The 13,215-nt window shown below is 38.9% G+C and overlaps 1 protein-coding gene across 1 annotated transcript in view; it reads right to left on the reverse strand.

Annotated features, from left to right (window-relative positions):
- Window positions 1-2,243: 2,243 nt before the first annotated feature.
- LOC149239399 (pyrophosphate-energized vacuolar membrane proton pump 1-like) overlaps window positions 2,244-13,215 on the reverse strand; it is a 33,256-nt gene continuing 22,284 nt past the window's right edge. Inside the window, exon 4 of the mRNA XM_089369848.1 lies at window positions 2,244-2,414. Within this exon, the coding sequence (XP_089225974.1) occupies window positions 2,244-2,414 (171 nt within the window). The remainder of the gene's footprint in view (window positions 2,415-13,215) is intronic.

The following is a 13,215-nucleotide window of genomic DNA, read 5'->3' on the forward strand; positions in this document are numbered from 1 at the left end:
TCTTATTAAAGTTTGCCTTTCAAGGTTCACCACGAGATGTATATGACAAATTCCTAAATGCAACCTAAGATGAGAAGCAAGCTTTTTCAAATCTTTTTGACTGATGAAAATCTTAACTACTGAGGGAGAAGAAAGGCATATCTTTTCACACAGTTCATACAGCACAAACTAATGCACTTTCTCCTAAATCATCATGCAAAATTTTTCAAATGCAAAATGCACAATGCATGTATTTTCTTTTCCCTTTCTTAATGTTGATGTATTACAAAAAGAAAGTTGTTATATAACTTTGATTTCGATTTAAAGCGAAAACAAACAAGCTTGTCCAAAATCAAAAGACGCCTTAAGATTTACTTGTTTAATCGCTGGAAATACATGAAATCAAACCATAATGATGAAAGTAAAAAGACTAATCAGCTATGGACAGCAAACAAGCTAACTCTTTAGACCAGCAAAATGCCTAACACAGGTTCAGATCTAAGAGGCCAAAGCAAGTCTAGTTCACTTTCGTTATGAGAAATCGTAAATGATGTAAGAAATACAAAAGAACAAGTACAATTTCGTTATATAACAGAGGCGGAATGATGGCAAGTAAGGTTGGTTTCAGAATAGGTACAAGACTGGTAACTGGCTGCAAAATCTATAGTGAAAACAGGCAAGAAAAAGGGAGGAAACCCCAAATGCACAAGGCAAAATTGGGCCAACGCAGGTGCTGCACAGCCAGTCTGGCTCTCAGCGCAGGTAGCCCCTTCGGGACCTGCGTTGCAAAGTAGGTAGCCTGTGTACTACCTGCTTTGGAAAACGAAAGTTGCGTTTTCACAGTTTCCGGGTCACAATTTTCTCAAAAATTCACAGTTTTTGCTCAAATCAGAAGCAATCAGTCAAGCACACACAAAGGGATGACAAGGAGGATGAAAATCTATCACTAAGAGCTTACAAGGATCCTTGTAGATCAGCTCTTCAAATCATGAACATGCTCAGAAATGAGCTAGAGTAGCTGCCCTCTACTTTGCTTTTGATATAGTCAAAAGCTTTTCGATTTGGTACTCTTTTGTTCAGGAAATGAATAGCAAAATACTACAAACAATCAAACAGATACGATCCCCAGCGGAGTCGCCAGTTTGTTGTAGGGAAAAGTATCTGACTCGGATGACCCTATCCCACTCTAAGGGTGATAGTACCTCAGCAACAACTGTAAACAAAACTACTTAAGGTTTACTTCTTTATGAAAGCAAGAGAGAATGAAGAAATGCACTAACCGTTGCCTTGCGCTTAATATTTGCTCCAATCTCTTCTCTTTGCTGCTTGCTCCTAACTCTTTGCTCTTTTGCTGGCCCAGCTACAATGAGATCCTGCAAAATAACAAAGAAGGAAACTACAAGAAGCATGCATTCATAACTGATTCAAGGATTAGCATAAATCAAATATACAATCATCACAATACATCATTGAAACAAGTGCATATAGAAGAACCTCAATAGCTTTTATTAATGGAAGAAGTAAAGTTCTGAGAAGGTTACAACCATTGAAGGCCCCAATCCAGCAACACCTCCCAGCAGAAAGAATTTCTCCTCTTCACCTCCTTCAAGCAATCACCCAATAGTTCTATAGTGAAACCAACAGCATATCATTACTTTGCACAAAATTCCCGCCTCCTGAGCTCATAGGAGAGAGCTCAATATATAGATGAATTGAGAAAGGATGAGTCAGCTTGCAACTGATGTGTAGCTGCCTTGTGTCCTCTCTCTCTTTAGTTGATCTTCAGTTCTTGAGTCCACTTGGAGAACCTTGCTTCCACTTGGAGAAACAGAGCTTCTGACTCATCACAAGGCGAAATCCCTTATCCAAGTGTCATTTTTGGAAGATTCCAGAGCAATGACTCAATGTGCCACTTGTCCCATCTCGCTCAGCGCAGGTGGCCTTTGTTCTACCTGCTTTGCAACGCAGGTACACCATGGAGGAGTTGAGTTTCAGCGCAGAAGCCTAGTGGAGCACCTGCTTTGATTTCAGGATTGGTTGTTTTTGAGTGTTTTCAGGTGGAGAACTGATCTGAGAGCTGTTGGTTTGCTGACCTTGTTCCTCTAGGGGTAGGAACATCATGTTTAGGGACTTTGGATCCCTTGGATTATTGACAATTCATGCCTGATGTTGCAAGGCACAAAATTGTCTATAACAGAAACCCTTGCAACAGTCGCAACAAAATTTGCAGTTTTAGATGTAGTTTTTCCACCATTCCTCCCAAACTATTTCCTCACAAGTTCAACCTCTGCAGCCATAAGGACAACCTTTACAGCAGCAAGGCCAACCCTTGTAGCAACAAGGTCAGCCTGGGCAGTAGCAACCCTTGTATTCATATCAACAGGATCAACCTTTGCAAGGTCAAGGTCAAGTCCTGCAGCAGTAGGGTCAAAATCCTTACGTACAAGAGAAACAGGTTCAAAATCCTTATGTCCAGGGGAAATAGGTGCAAAATCCTTATGTCCAAGGGCAACAGGTTCAAAACCCTTATGTCCAGGGGCAGCAGGTGCAAAATTCGTATGTCCAAGGTCAACAAGCTCAACAGCCTTTTAACCCATATGTTGCTTATCAACAGCCTATGGCTGGACAATATCAAGGCTACCCAGGCTAGAATCCTCCCTATGGGCAAGGTAACCTAAAATGGGGGCAAAATCAGATGCCATATGCACAAAATCCTCTGCTATGGGGCAAAACCCTTACCAACAAGGATGGGTTCTGCAGTCCGGGCCTACTCAGAGGCCCCAAATGCCTTTTAATACGCAATTTCCATTCTTGGCCACATTAGAGCTGCCAGATGTTTCTAGACTTACGAATGATCCCATTCTTCATTCGCCATACTGGCCTCCAGTTCCATCCAAGATTTCAAGTGATTGTCTGAAGTTTGAGGGAAAAGCGAAGGAGGACCCACAAGCCCACGTGATGATGTATCACCTCTAGTGCTCTACAATTCATACGTTGATGATTCCATTCATCTCTGGCTCTTTCAACAAACTCTCATAGGTGTTGCAGCCAAGTGGTACATCAGATTGCCTCGAGGTACCTACAATGACTTCAACACTCTTGCTATGGATTTCCTCACTCATTTCCAGTTGTCAGTTCGCTATGAAACTGGCACCCATATGCTTATGTCACTTAAGTAGGACACTACGACCCATATATCCGATCACATCCATGAATGGAGGCGTCGGCGTCGCCTAATCAAGTGAAATTTCTGATCAGTTGTTAACAGAATGGTTCACCAAATCATTCGTCAACAAAATTATTGAGGACATAGCTATGGGTGGGTGTGTTACTGACAAGCAAGCCATCGCTCGTGCCCAGTATTTAGACCTTTCCCACTCGCAATTTGGCACGTTATACAATATGTTACCCGATGCTCCAAGACCATCACCAAAATCTAACGACATCGAAGCCTTCGGCAACCCCACCTGTTGATGGAGTTATTAGTTCTGTGTCTCAGACTCCCAAGAAATCCTCTTCCAAGAAGAAGGCAGTCTCAAACACCAGTTCCAATGATCCCTCTCGAAATTCACCTGGTCCTGGTAAAACCTCTGAGGTTCACACTATCCAATCTACCACAATGGAAAAATCCTCTAAGGGTAAAAAGAAGGGCAAAGGCAAGGCCAAAGCCAATGCCCTGAAATTTTGGTCTTTTTGACTCATTAAATTTAAAATATCATCGAGCACTTGTCCTTTCGAGCTCGTTAACTTCGAAAGTGACTAGAGTCACCTTTTTCCCTTTTCTCGACTCTTAAAATATGAAAAGGCAAAGTTTTGTTTCAGTGTCTTAAAATTAACTACCCACGAAATATTCCTAGTTAAAGTTATCTTCCTTAGTGATTCTTTAGGGTCGATTCCAATGGAAACATTTCTAGAGTCTACCAGTCAAGGATTCCCCTCAGATGGGAATCATGATCCTTTTCCTTCTTTTGGAAACGCTGGTACTCCTTATATGGCAACGTTGTCCCTCCCAGGGTTAACCATTGGTTTACCTATCTGGTTATTTTCGACCTCGGTGGTCCCGAGTGTCCCAACTCCTACCCAACCATCTCCTTCATTTGAACCAGATCATGTTGATTCTAAGGCTGACCTCTCACCTTCTTCCCCTATTTCTTCATCTTCCTCTTCTACTTCACCTGGTGAATTTTTGAAATCCAGTAACGAAGAGGCTAAGAAGAAGAAGAAGAAGACGAAGAAGAAGAAGTCAGATAAGCAAGAGGCCAATCATGCAGTTGTTACTCCAAATGCACCTCCTGTAGACAAGCCTTCCAATCCTCCACGGAATGTCAGATTCCCTTGCAAGCTGTGTAAGGGTGACCATCTCCTTCGAGACTGTCCTGGCATTCCCAGAGTCTTAGACGTGTGGTCTCAAGACCTGAATCGACTATCCCCATTGACCTCTAGAGATCATGTCGATGCTACACCTTCAGCTAATGATGGTAAGAAGAAGGGAAAGATTAGATTCCCCTGTAGATTGTGTAAAGGGAAGCATCTTCTTCACCTTTTTCCTCTTATAGATAAAGCTTCCAAAGTTTTGGAAATCCTTACAGCTCCTCAACCCCAACTTCCCATTGGTTATCAGAGGCTTTCTTCTAACCCTCTCCTAGTTGGCAAAGAGATTGACTTGGATTCATCTCTTACCCATCCTGCTCTTCCTGAGCATGACTCTTTCTTATCTAGTCCTGACTAACCATAGGTCGAAAGGAGTGTCAGCTTGGCTCTGCTTTCATTTGTTCACTCTGTTCACGAAGAGAGTAGTGATCACACTTCTCATGTTCTTCTCGTCTCCTCAGATTCTCATGAATCGAAGAGTGGCCCTCCTGTCCCAGTTGTTCAGGAGAGTCCTTCTCCTTTTCCTGCAGGGCATGGGGGCAATCATATGATACCCCCACCAAGTAGTTCTGTCATTTCTTTTGATTGGAGTCAATTAACTACTTTCCACCTCCCACCTTATGTGCCTTTCTAGATCACAGTACAAGCCTATAACATGGTAGTACTTGGCACTATATTAGATGAAGGCACGTCTGTTAGCATCATGTCTTCTACTACTTGGCAAGCTTTGGGTTCCCCACAACTTCTGCTTGTCACCCAGAATCTGTTGACTTTCAACGGAGGACTAGTCAACCCTTAGGGATCCTTCCAAAGTTCTCTATTACTTTGGGAGGAAAGACCGTCTATATAGACGTGATGGTAGTCCAAGGTCCCTTAGATTTCAATATTCTCCTTGGACGCGACTATGTTTATGTCATGGGAGCTCTTGTTTCTTCGCTTTTTCATGTGGTTTGTTTTCCACACGAAGGGAGAATAGTGACCATTGATCAATTGTCATTCATTGGTCACTAGGTGCCTCCTATGCAACCATCATCCCCTATTGGTTCTTATTTGCAAGCAGTACCCTCCCTGCCACAAGTCAATTATGTGGCTACCCATTCCATCTCCACATCTGTTGATGATCACACAGATGGTATAGTACATTATGTACTAGGGGCATTGGAACCCAATCTGTCATTGGTACCAGTTGACATGTATTCCTCCTAGAGCGTGGTTCTCCCATCTAGTGAGGACCTCTTGGGAGCCATGTTCTTGTATGGTCCATGAACAAAGGGTTAGAGCATAGTTCCTTGTCTTGTGTCAAGCTCGTTAAAAAATGAAACAAGGGGCTAGAGCAGAGTTCCTTCTCTTGTGTCAAGATCCTTAAAAAATGAAACAAGGACCTTAGAGCAAAGTTCCTTGTCTTGTGTCAAGCTCCTCAAAAAATGAAACAAGGGATGTGAGCATAGTTCCTTATCTTGTGTCAAGCTTGTTAAAAATGAATCAAGGAGTCTGAGCATAGTTCCTTGTCTTGTGTCAAGCTCATTAAAAAATGAATCAAGAAGTCCGAGGGCAGCTTCTTCTTGTATCAACCTCGTTAAAAAATGAAACTGATGTTCGAGGATAGTTTCTTCCTGTCTCTACCTCATTAAAAAATGAAACAGATGTCTGAGGATAGTTTCTTCCTATATCTACCTCGTTAAAAAATGAAACAGATGTCTGAGGATAGTTCTTTTACTGTGTCAACCTCGATAAAAAAATGAAACAGCTCCCTTTTCCAAATCGAGCCTTTTATTACGATATCGTAAAATCCAAGTTGAGTCTTTCTTGGATCTCGAGAGTGAACCTTCATTTTGTCCACCTCGTTGAATGAAATGAGGCTTTGGGGGCATGTACCTCGAATTGAGTCATTATGCTCGGGGCATGCAAACTTATCGCAAGCATAGTTTTTCATTTCAAGCTTGTGTAAACATGAATCCGAATTCAAGCAGAGTTCCCCATGGTTCAAGCTTGTGTAAAAATGAACTCATGCTCGATTTACAACTCGTGATTTCCATTTTTATCAAGTAATTTCTGCTAGATGAGCCTTGGTTGTTTCATTCCATTGCCACCATCTCTTTGGTCGATCATATGCTTTCACTTGGTTTTTTTTCCTTTCCTGAGGAACCGCATCGATGAGTAGTCTTGTTAGCCAGCCTCTTGACCATTACATGTTTTTTAGTAGTTCCACCATAACCGGAACCAGTTGCTACCCTTTATACCACTCATTCCTCTAGGATGAGTCACCTTTAAGCTCTTTTCTAACTCGTAAAAAATGAAAAGATTGCCAAGTGTTTTTCCCTTTTTGACTCGTTAAAGAAAATAAAAATGGGGAGTTTGCTTTAAGCCCTTTTCTAACTCTCAAAACACGAAAAGATTGCCAAGTTCTTGTTGTTTTAACCTCGTAAATGGTTTCAAAACATTGTTTACCCAGTATATGTTTACCCCTTTTTCGGGTTGGGATAAACTATTTACAAAAAAGGAATACCTTAGTCAAACATGACTAGGAGCTTCTCTCGAATATTGTTTTCTACCTTTTCAGGCTCGAGGGACAACTTTACGAAAAGGGACTTTTTGGAGTTTTATTTTCCGTGTCTTTTCAAACTCTGCAAACATGAAAAAGATATTGAGTTTCACCTTTGTCAGACTTGTTAAAAGATTAAATGACATAGGACTTGTCATTGTGATGAGACTGGACTACTCCTTCCTAGGGCTCGTAAAACTTACTAGGTAGGATCCATTCGAAGGATGGACTTATATTACAAGCATATGTTATCCCCATCAAGCTTGTGTAAAAATAACTAGGGTACTTGCCAGAAATGGTGGGGGGAAATTGGAAGTATTTCATCAGTTGTATTCTTCACTTGAGGCAGCATGTCGCTCTTGAACATTGACACTCATCTGCTGTTTGTGTCGGGTTTTGGGACATCCTCACTCTGTCACTTGCCTCCCTGGGTTTTTGGGTTATCCATTTTAAACCTCTCATATGATCTCTGCCATGTCACCATGACCTCTGACCTTATGATGTCAAATGCTGCCAAACTCCAGAGTCGTGTCATCCACATGTTCAAGAGAAGTCTTCCTACCTGTACATTGTCTGATCATATGTCACCATCTTGGATTACTCTCATTCATTGTGTTTCCCGTTTCGTGTCGATGATGAAGCATTCATTATGACCTTCCTTCGACAGATTACTTCCTGTCGACTTCAGCTCGTTATCCAAGAAGTTGATCTAGAAACTCCTTTCCATTACCTTAGAGCTTGCATGCCTCAATGGAAATTTATTCGCACTCGATGACATGTTCTCATCATTAGCCCTCGATTGAGTGATTTCACAGGTGTTCGTGTTCAGTTCCTTATTCACACTTTGTGAATTGTATTGATAGTACCTTGAGAGCCATTGACATTATGGGTGGCTTCTCTCACGCTTGTCAACAGTTCACATCATTGGCCGATAATCAAGTGATTTTCTAGCATGTTCGACTCTAGCATGTCTATTCACATGTTAGAATTTGTACTTTGGTTGGGTTGTGTTGGAGCGCAAGACCCTAGGATTAGATCACAAAAGTCCAGGTTGTGAGGAGTGATGAGTCATTCATGATTATATACATGATTCTTTAGACGGATGGTTGCGACCATGCTGTGGGTATCATTTTGATCCTGCTCAGTCGAATGGATGCGACCATACCATGGGTGTTTTCATTTTGATCCTCTCTATGTAGATGGTTGTGCCCATGCTGTGGATCTATTTCATATGATCCTTTCAATCGGATGGTTGCGTCCATGCTAAGGATCCCTGCACATGATCCTTTTCTTGATGGATAGTTGCACCTATACCATGGATTGATGTATTGTTATATGCCTCTCATTTTTATCAAGCATGACTATCAGATTTCAGATATGTACATGTATGTTTGAGTTGCAAGTCTTTTGATGCTAGTATTCCAAGTCCTTGCTCTGTCTTAAAGCATTTCATCCATCGCTCTCAACTCTGACTTCATGCTTTAGGGGGCATCTATTACACAGTAATTTGTTACTTTCCTGTCACTCCCCATTCCTAATCTCGAAGAACCCTAGTAGTGACTACTGTGTTATACCTTCAACATGAAACCTATGCTCTTGCATCCCTTGAAGTTTGAAGAAAGTAGTCCCCACTCCCTTCAAAACATTTCCAAACAATCCTTCTTAAAAAAACCAGTTTTTAAGAAAAACGTTCTTTCCCAGTGTCTCATCCGCGCCGATTTGCAGAGTTTAACACTGTGAACCATGCCTATCGGTGCTACTGTTAGCCCAATACCCACGCTAGTCTACGTTTGGAAAGTTTTAATAAAAGGAAATGGAGTTTCACATCTAGAAACTTCTAGTGGCGATGTGTTGGATGTTCGTTTGGTTGGTTAAGGGCCGAGAACTCCATATAAGGTTCTTTTCCCCTTAAAAGTGGACCTTCCCAAGGAGATAAGACCTTCTTCCCCCTTAAGTGGATCTCATTATTATCCTCCTATCCCTATATAAACCACTTCCTCTTGCCGTTTTTGGTTATGCACAATACAACCAGCTGCAAAAATTCTGCAAATTTTTAGCCTTTCATAGGAGAAGATTAGTCTTAGATGACAAAAGACTAGTCTTTGGTAGCTAAAGCATGAGGAGAGAGAGTTAGAGCTTGGAAGCCATTTCATGTCAAGATAGGGGAGGAAAAGAGTGCTAAAATGGTATCTAGCAAGACGTGGATACCGCAAAGGAGATCTCCAACGTCAAGGCTTCGGTTGTATTTCTCTTTGAAGTTTATTTTAATACAACTAATGGTTTATTTCCTATATCGGGTGTAATATTACATTTGATAGCTTAGAACTCCTTGACCTTTTAAGTAGATTGGATTTGATTTTATGCTACCACATTTGTTGTTGTTACTTGCATGTTTGTTTCAGGTACTTGAACGGAAGGAATGAAAGGAAGATGGAGCAAGGAAGCAAGATCATCATCAAGCGGATTAGCATTATAAGAGGTAGGCCTTGTTATTCGATTATAATTTAAGGAAATTTACATTAGATTGTCTTTTTTGTGGCTAGACCCACTCTCTTGGGCTAGAGGGATCGTCTCTGTCCGCAGAGAGGATACTCCTACTCCACAATAAGCTCACAAGAACATTTTTACCAGTGGAACCTAGTTTGTAAAATTGGGGTCTGAAACCTTCCGAGAGCATTTTGAGTTATCAAACAACATTTTTCGGGGGTAAAAATTTGTTGCTTATCATCACAACATTTTTTCATATTCTACACACAGATACATTTCCAACCATGCGAGAATTTCCTCAATTGGAGTCCATATGCAAAAGTTACGTCACTCTGAAGTTGACCTTCTTGTTTTGGTCACCATAATTTGAGAGGATGCCACATCACCCCCATTATTCATGGAAAAGGGGTTATACATGTGATCATGATAAAGAAGTCTCTAGAAGAGTCCATATTGTAACTCTAGTTAAGAGTTGAGAGAGTCAAACTTAACCACTAGTAGGCTATCAGGTTGTGTTATAACTCGACCATTATGAGGAAAAGAGGTCACATTCTCTTCGAGCGCATTTTGTTCCACATATGAACAAAGTAGTTGAGAAACATAGGTAGAAAGCACACAAAGAGGATTTGTGCAATGTAGTAGCCCACAATCCACAAGCCTTACTTTTTCGTACTCGCAGCCATTTTCTATTCATAGAAAGAGAGAAAAGTGACCTCACTTTCCAGTTGACTTTTTTCCCGAAAGGGTTTCCCATGTTATATCTTGTGTCAAATCACAATTTGTGATTTTTTATTTCATTGTTCTCTATTTTTTGCGTAATTATAATATGCATGCATATGCAATAAACAATAATTTACAAATTTCAAAATCTAATGAGAAATAAATCCTCATAGTGTAGATTGCAGATTTTTAAGTACAATTTATTAGATTTGTTATGAGAACTGTCTAGTGGAATATTCACGGAAGTTTATGGGTTACTCTAGTCCTTCATGATTTGATAGAGAATTCCTTCATACAAAACATAGCAATTGCTCATATTCTAATTGCACAACTGGCATGTATATAGTGGATCATATGTTAGATTATATATAAATCCTTTGGAAGTGGTTTTTCCTACATGTATAAGCCTTCGAGACCATGAATAATGAATAGTCTATTCTATTTGGAGTACTTTATCCTTCATTGACTAGAATTTTTGGTCAATGCTACAACTCCACATCACCTTTACAAGCAATTTTATGGATGAATTATGGTGACAAGTTTTTGTCTTGGGAAACTTTAGAATCCTAGAATCTCTGGTTTGGCATACTCCCTTACTTCCTTCAATATGTCATAGCCAGAGTAAACTCTGTAATGCAATGTAGCCATCTCAAAACTTCAAATGTGCAATGTCATTCACCGATGTGTTTCACCACCATCTAGAAGAAGGATATCACCACCATCTAGAAGAAGGATATGTCAAGACCAACAAATTTATATGCATAAAACTTTGTCAAAGGTATTTTAAACTACTAGTCTTCTTCATATTCATTCTTCTGGCACTTCCTTTACAATGTGTAAATTTGATTGAGCCGAGAGGCTCATTCTAATGTGTAAGTATGTATGTCCATCTGCCCCCCTTTAAAATACATTAAAAATTAAAAACTATGTTCTAAATTGAAAAATAATGTCCTTTATAATTAAAAAAATGAATATTCTCTGAAGTAATTAGAAGTAAAAAAAAAAATGAATATTCTCTAAAGTAATTAGAAGTAAAAAAATGTTTGAGTAAGATGTTTAAATCTTATCATTTTCAAAAATATTTAAATAAACTATTTGAAGATTTATGTTGACTAATTTATGTCCATATGAACTTCACATATATCTATATATAGAAAAAATTATTAAAATAAAATATTAAATATTTTAATGTTGTATATAAAAATATTCAATGTAGGTTATCATAAAATATTCTAATATGAATTAATATTAACATATACTTAAAAATATATTAATAATAAAAAATCATTTTAATTTGCTTGATAAAACTTTTCCATGTACATGTTATGTAAAATATTTTAATGTCAATAATTAAGTGTGTCTATAAATATAAATATATATAGGACCAAATAAATGTTTTAACCATAAAAGTTTATTTTCCGTGATATATATATATATATATATATATATATATATATCACGGAAAATAAACTTTTATGGTTAAAACATTTATTTGGTCCTATATATACCCTATTTAGCATTCAAAAATACAATTTAAAGAATGAAATATAACACATTGTATTTTTCCCTCTAAAGAAGTTTGCATGTGAAGAAATTTGATCCCTCTAAGCTAATGTTAGATCCGTAGTTAAGATAGATCTATGCTGGGGTTATCTCCAACACAAATCAAGTAATATTTGAAATCAACAACATCATTGATAACCATATTCAAAAGATTCTCCTCCATAATTATTAAATGCCCTTTAAATTAAAAAAACAATAAAACTCGTGAGTCATTCTTTTGAAAAAATAAGCATTGCATTCTATTATGTGGTCCAAAAATATTGTAGACAACTTCAGAATAAAGGGTGAAAAGCTACCTTCCAATATCTACTTTAGCTACAATATCTATCGCTACACTGAAATTGGCCTTGGAAGAGCAAGTCGCTTTTTCACACCCTTTGGAGAATGATAGAATGTCAATGTAATTCTGAAGGGCTAGAAATGGAGTAATAGGATTGCAAGGGATGCTTGCTTTCAGAACATTTGTGACTGCATCTTCTGCACATGTAGCAGAATGCTGATCTTCAAAAATGATTGCTACTGCATGATAGTCTGAGGTAATATAACCTTCAAGGCCTCAGCTATTTCTAGTCATCTATGTGAGAAGGTCATAGTTTGCACATATAGGAACTCCATTTAGCTGATTGTATGAGCACATCATACAACTAGCATGACCATTTTGCACACATCTCTGGAAAGGTGGTTGGAATGTATCTTTCAGGTCTTGCTCATACACACATGATTATTTGTAAATGCTACCTTTTCAGACATGGAAAGATCGAAATCAAAGTATCAAATCTGGCAAGTTTTGCCACATTATCTACATGTATTTGGAAATATTGCATGTTGTCTGCCATACAAAAATACATATGTAACGACACAAATGTACTGGTGAATATTCCAATAATATTGACAAACAATTATTGGAACAATGGACCCTGGGCTGATCATGATCTTCAACATTCCTCATGAATGTATCGATGTTTACACCCTTTTTAAAGTATCTCACATTTATTTTTGGAACCATCAGTAGTTTGCATTTCCGAAGAGATTGGTAGCATATTTGAGACAAATTCGAAGTCAGAATGGGGAAGGATACATGGCCAACTGGTTGGAGTAATTTTCCTGTCCCATTCTTATGCATATATCCATGTACATTTTCTGCAATGCTAATTTACGGTGTCTGAAATGTTGTCATGAATGATGCTAAATCTATTGTGAATCACACTTGCCAGTTATCCAAATAATATTTTGTGAAATGTTTGCAACATGCTCAAAGCATGAAACGACTCAGTTCTCTTTAAATTCTATTTACCCCCTCCATTTCTAAGTCCCTCCTAGCTCTGCTTCTCTGAATCTTCTCCATTGTGTTATCTTTCATTTTCGCCTTGGAAACCCCTTACAAATGCAACTGCAAACTGAGTAGTCCGTATATATTATCAATCCTTCCAGCATAAATGTCCACTTGAGTCGGGCCATATCGAGCTATAAAGCCCAGTCTGGACATGAATGTGGTGTGAGGTGCTTGGTATTGAGATATTTAATTCAATCCTTGGATGATAGACTCAATGCAT

This window comes from Pinus tabuliformis, chromosome 8 (assembly GCF_031772625.1).
Source record: "Pinus tabuliformis cultivar Carrire ecotype Pingquan chromosome 8, CPIR1, whole genome shotgun sequence".
Lineage (NCBI taxonomy): Eukaryota > Viridiplantae > Streptophyta > Pinopsida > Pinales > Pinaceae > Pinus > Pinus tabuliformis.